The 5,937-nt window shown below is 39.6% G+C and overlaps 1 protein-coding gene across 3 annotated transcripts in view; it reads right to left on the bottom strand.

Moving 5' to 3' along the window:
* SPG21 (spastic paraplegia 21 (autosomal recessive, Mast syndrome)) overlaps positions 1–5,937 on the bottom strand; it is a 21,537-nt gene that overhangs the window by 2,056 nt on the left and 13,544 nt on the right. For all 3 annotated transcript variants that reach the window (XM_008567960.1, XM_008567962.1, XM_008567961.1), the window contains 3 exons: positions 4,049–4,157; positions 3,200–3,307; positions 893–1,033 (listed from right to left, as the gene is read on the bottom strand). In XM_008567960.1, the coding sequence (XP_008566182.1) occupies positions 893–1,033; positions 3,200–3,307; positions 4,049–4,157 (358 nt within the window). The remainder of the gene's footprint in view (positions 1–892; positions 1,034–3,199; positions 3,308–4,048; positions 4,158–5,937) is intronic.

The following is a 5,937-nucleotide window of genomic DNA, read 5'->3' as shown; positions in this document are numbered from 1 at the left end:
TTTGTCTTTTTCCGTGTCCGGCAACGGATCGCAACCCTCAGTGTTGCCCCCGTACCGGACCGGGGACCGGCAACGGGATTGCAACCCTCGTGTTGCTCCCGTGCCTCGCTCAGCCAGTGAGCGGGAACCGGTCTGTATGTGGGATCCGAACCCTCGGGCGGGAGCGCCGCCGCGCTTCCCAAGCGGCGCACTTATCCAGTGAGCCACCGGGCCGGCCCCTACCCTTCTCTTTAGGTGCTGAGAGTTAGGTCTTTCCAATCTTCTGCCATATGGCTAATGCCGTGAAGAATATCTCTGGGCATCAAGTTTTCTGTTTAGGATCCCCTCCTTAATATCTATTTCTATGAGTGGATGACAGGATCAAAGGATATGACTGGTTTTTTGAGGCTGTTGATACTTCTTGCCAAACTGGCAAAGCAATCACTCCTCATTGCTGTTCTATTATCCATTTAGGTGGAGGATGAAGAGGTGGTGGTGGTGGTGATTTTTAATGCATTAAATTTAGATCAAGAAGTTGCTTCATGGGACTCGGACTAACCCTATTTAGGTCTGGTGTCTTGTTTTGACTGAATTAACTGTGTCCAGCAGGCAAGACCACATTGCACCAATGGCCACCTCGGCATGTGGATGCAGGCCCGCTGTTCTTAGAGAAAGGATGGTGGTCAGAGAGTCACTGGGGTGTCTCTAATACATGTTTGAACTTTCTTATAAATTATAAATGTAAACCACTTTGTCATGTCAATGCCTCATTCCTACAAAGAATTCTATACTTAGTTCCCTTATCTTATCCCCTTACTCCACCATTAAAAACAAACAAACAAACAAAAAAAGCTTTACATTACAAACCATAATTTTGGGTTTAGATGCTCTGGTTTCCAAGCTGGGACTTTACCTGTACATAAAGATTCACCTCTGCACTTCTGCACAGGTATGGGAAATTGCCTCCTGTTTTAAGGTGAGCTCTCCGTGCATTAGGATATAGTTTGTACATTTCTTCTTTAGCTTCAGTTGAAAGTGCACTCTGGTCAAACACCTTAAAAAAAAAACACACAAAACTGAAAATGTACTGGTATTTTAATGTTCTTCTTGGATTATGGAGAGTGCTACCCCACACATTCCTTTCTCATGAAGAGGCAACTCTGAACCCTTGAGCACCTGAGCCACCTCCAATGCAAACCCCTGGTCACTTCTAACTCCAACCCAAGACATTAGCTACAGACTTTGCTGCCAAGTGTCTCTTGCATTCTTTGGGGAGAAAATTCTACCATGAATGTCCTTTTCCCTCAAATATAGCTAACTAAATTAACAGAATATTAATAGTGAATAATCGTTACTGAAAATGCCAATTAATTTCAAAAACACCATGAAAGCCCACAAGAACTTTTGCTTTTATTATTAGTTAAAAACAATTACATAAGCAGTATATGCTCAGTGAAAACAATTACAAAAAAACTTTAAAGAGTATAAAATAAAAAGTCCAAATCCTTTCCTGGGGGAGCCACTGTTAGCAGTTTGGAGCATATGAGTCTAGACATCTTTCAATGCCCACACAAATTTATTTATTTATATATTTATTTATTTTTAAAAGATGACCAGTAAGGGGATCTTAACACTTGACTTGGTGTTGTCAGCACCACTCTCTCCCAAGTGAGCCACGGGCCGGCCCTTTTATGTTTTTACATATATGCAAAAAAATTATTTCGAAAAGTAATTTAAAAGTATACAGACACACACACACACACACACAAAACTTGCTAAAGCTTGTAGACAATTTTCAGAGCTCATGAACACAGGTGGTGACCATAGCTTTGAAAGAAGGGGTAGGTAGAGCAAATGCACTGTGAGGACCAACTATTTCACTGAGAGTGCTGAAAAGCTTGCTCTATGTCATGGTAAACACCAGGATGTGGCGACTATAAGAGAGAATGATAGAAAGTTATTGTTTACATGCTTGTAATGGATAATTTCCTGACAAAAACCAGTTCTTAAAAATACCATGTTATCTGAATTTAGGAATAAATCCATTTATAAGGCAATATAAAGTAGTTATATGGTTAAAATAAAAAAGTCAAATCACAATGAGATACCATTTCATGTCATTAGAATGACTGTTTAAAACAAAAAACAGAAAACAACAAGTGTGTCCAGGATGTGAAGGAACTGGAACTCTTGTGGATTGCTGGTGGGAATGTAAAATGGTACAATCACTGTGGTAGGTACTATGGCAATTCCTCAGGAAGTTAAGCATGGCATTACCATATGGTACAGCAATCCTACTTATAGGTATATATTCAGAAGAATTGAAAGCAGGTACTCAGATAGATACTTTTACACCAAGGCTCACAGTAGCATAATTCACAATAGCCAAAAGGTAAAAACCCAAATGTCCATGGACAGACGAATGGATAAACAAAATGTGGTATATCCATACAACGGAATATTATTCAGCCTTAAAAAGGAATGACATTCTGACACATGCTATAACATGGATGCACATTATGCTAAGTGAAACTAGCCAGACACAAAAGAATATTGTATGATTCCACTTATATGAGGTACCTAGAATAGCAAAATTCACAGAAACAGAAAGTACAATAGAGGGTCCCAGGGGCTGGGGGAAAAGAAGGAATGGGGAGATTTTGTAAAATGGGTAGAGTTTCAGTTTGGGATGATGAAAAAGTTCTAGAGAAGGATGGTGATGGTTGGATGACATCGTGAATGTACTTAATGCCACTGAACTGTACACTTAAAAATGGTAAATTTTGTTATGTATATTTTACCACAATAAAAAAAAATAGGAATCAAGCTTTTGTGCTAATTAGACTTTATGGTTTCTTGATTCTCTGCCCTCATGAGACAACTTCTCTTTGCTGCCCAAATGCATAATAGCCGAAGTGCAGTATCTGTTGATGAGAACAGGAAAAGCACACCCAAATGGGTAAAGACTAACCTCTTTGTTTAAATTTATTTTGATTCCAATGATGTTATTCCTGCCAAGAAAAGTCCAGGGTAAGCAATAAACAGATTATTTTGGAACTGAGAAAGCTGGGGGGTGGGGGGGTTAAGAAAAAAAAAAAAAAAAAAAAAACAAGGCAGGACTTGAAGAGGCACACTGGAAATTGCAAAATATTTATAAGAAGGACCTTGAAATACATATTTAAAAAGATAAAGCATGTATTTTACTTAAAAGGAAGCTTACGTCCATAATGGTTACAGGGATGTCCCGAATTTTATGAGGTTCCACATAAGAATTTTGACAATTCAGGGTAAGTCTTGAAGCCAGTTCACTCTGACCCAAAGTTTCCAGCTGCAGGAAAACACACACGTAAAGTTTTTGAAATAATTTTGTTTTTCACATTTACATCAGTCCACAGACAACAGGTGTGCTTATAAAGGTGGTATCATTTATGGTGGGGCCAGAAATGTCACCAATGAGGAAACAATATATTTGAGACACTATTAGCTGGCCTCTCAGGCAGTGGCATTTTTCTATTCTGGGAGCCTAGATAAGTGTCCATAAATGGAACCTGGCCTTCTACACCCTCAACCTAAACTGCCTGTTTCAACCAGGTACCTGTGGGCGGCAAGCCAATTCCTGCAGCTCAAAGGTAACAGATAAACACTTAAGGGATCTTAGAGCTGGAAGAAACTTCAGAAATCCTAAAGCTTCAATGTTGTAGTTCCTAAATGCAAACGTATATTCCTGGTTCATTTGCTTTACCTGGGGAGTGGGAGAGGAGTGAAGTAAAAATACAGATTCCCAGATCCCATGCCCAGGGAATCAGATGTACAGTCTGGTGGGAGGCCTTGGAATTTGTATTTTTACAAGCTCCCCCATGTGATTTTGATGAACAGCTCTTGGGAAGCACTAATATAGCCAAGCCCTTACCAGCACTAGTACCTGTTTGGATGTATTAAAGTTAACATAGAAGATTCCTTAACAAATACCTCTAATACATACTCAATGAGACAGATGTATCTTTGGGAACCAAGTAGACATGAAAATTCCCCATACAAGTTGTCACCATCCCGTTGCCATGATCCTTACCCTGTCCACCATGAAATCAATGGCATCAGCCATCATAGGGTCCACTAGGCCAGATGAAAAGTTTCCAAGAACTATTTTTTTGAGCATAAATGCTGGCATCAGCCAAAAGCTGCAAAACAAAGACAAACACCTGATAATTTAAACTTTCAAGACTATGTGTAAGTGGCAAATGTTCATTCAACATTGAAGCTTTGTATTAGCTAGGTACGTGGGATCTAAAGATACAAAGACTAGGGCTGGCCCGTGGCTCACTCGGGAGAGTGTGGTGCTGATAACACTAAGGCCATGGGTTCAGAACTGATATAGGGATGGCCGGTTTGCTCACTGGCTGAGCGTGGTGCTGACAACACCAAGCCAAGAGTTAAGATCCCCTTACCAGTCATCTTTAAAAAAAAAAAAAAAAAAAGATACAAAGACTTAGTTCCTTCCTCCAAAGAGCTCAGCATCTAGTTTTTATACACACTTTCCCAAGCTCCCAAAGAGTTAGGTTTAATATAATTAAACTTTTATTTGAGGATTTAGAATAATTATGTGATATTTCAAAGCACCTTTTCCAAGGTAGATATTCTGATGATTCCAAAATTTTCTTTCTCTAACTGGCCTTATTTCCAATGGTTAAACTATTTCCTTTGAAAAATTGAGCATTAAGAGAAATACTCCGTCCTTCTAGTTGATATTTCAAAATGAAAGTTATTGCACTTCCCAAAAGTTGCTATTAGATTCAATTGGACTAATTCAAGGCAATTCGATCTTTATGGATTTCTAGATGTGATCTTTAGTTGATATTCATTCCATTTATTTCAAATGCTGAGAGCCATTATGGAGGGTAAATACTAATTTCTCTAAACCTATGCTGGAAAATTACTTATAAAAGGTGCAGACCACCTTCTGATGTTTATTCTCACGGAAACAGCCTTGATGGGAGTTTGAGTTTCCCTTGAAAGGACCACTTGGCCATATTCCAGTTAACTTTCTAAGTTCTCTTTCACCCCACAGCTTTCTTATCTTTTAAAGGTGATGATGTCTAAGTACACCCTGTGAGGGGTGCACCCTGATGACTTTGCTCACTCCTGTATCCTCAGAGTGTGGTACAGAATATTTGATAAAAATAGCTGATATAGGGCCGGCCCCCTGGCGCACTCGGGAGAGTGCGGCGCTGGGAGCGCAGCGACGCTCCCGCTGCGGGTTCGGATCCTATGTAGGACTGGCCAGTGCGCTCACTGGCTGAGCATGGTGCGGGCGACACCACACCAAGGGTTGCGATACCCTTACCGGTCACGAAAAAGACAAAAAAATAAAAATAAAAATAAAAAAATAAATAGCTGATATACAAGAGCACAAAGTGGGGCTAGCCTTGGCATTCTAACAATTAGAACGATAAAAATCATCAAAAATAATCAATGAGCTTTATAGTGCATTATCTGGATGTGAAGTATTTGTTTGTAGCTAATGTATACAAGAAATTGCTGCACTAATGCCGAGTAAATAAACTACCGAGATAAAATCAGGAAAAGTTCTAAAAAATATCGGAGTGCAATCTTAGGTATATGTGAAGCCACGAAAAGAATGTTTCTCCATAACATTATTTGAAAACTAACCTGATCATACAGATATGTTTAGTCACTGGGCTTTTTCTGGGGGTAGGGCCTATCCTTGCTAGCAATGAAAGAAGCGCATTGTAAGCCAGCTTTAAGGTCCCACTGGAAACCTATCAAACTAATTAAAATGATAAAATCAATGAAGGAGTGGTTCCCAGGAAACAGGTATCCCATTGGTTGCCCCCAAAGCATTTCTACTATATCTATCTTCCTAAAATCAGACTAACATCAAGTGTCATGATATTCAGAATTGCTCTAGTCTTTCGCGAGGCAGCAACAATAATCACAACG

This window comes from Galeopterus variegatus, unplaced genomic scaffold (assembly GCF_000696425.1).
Source record: "Galeopterus variegatus unplaced genomic scaffold, G_variegatus-3.0.2 Scaffold360, whole genome shotgun sequence".
In the NCBI taxonomy this organism is placed as follows: domain Eukaryota; kingdom Metazoa; phylum Chordata; class Mammalia; order Dermoptera; family Cynocephalidae; genus Galeopterus; species Galeopterus variegatus.
Note: the sequence above shows the minus strand (reverse complement) of the source record. Positions and strands in the feature narration are given on the sequence as shown.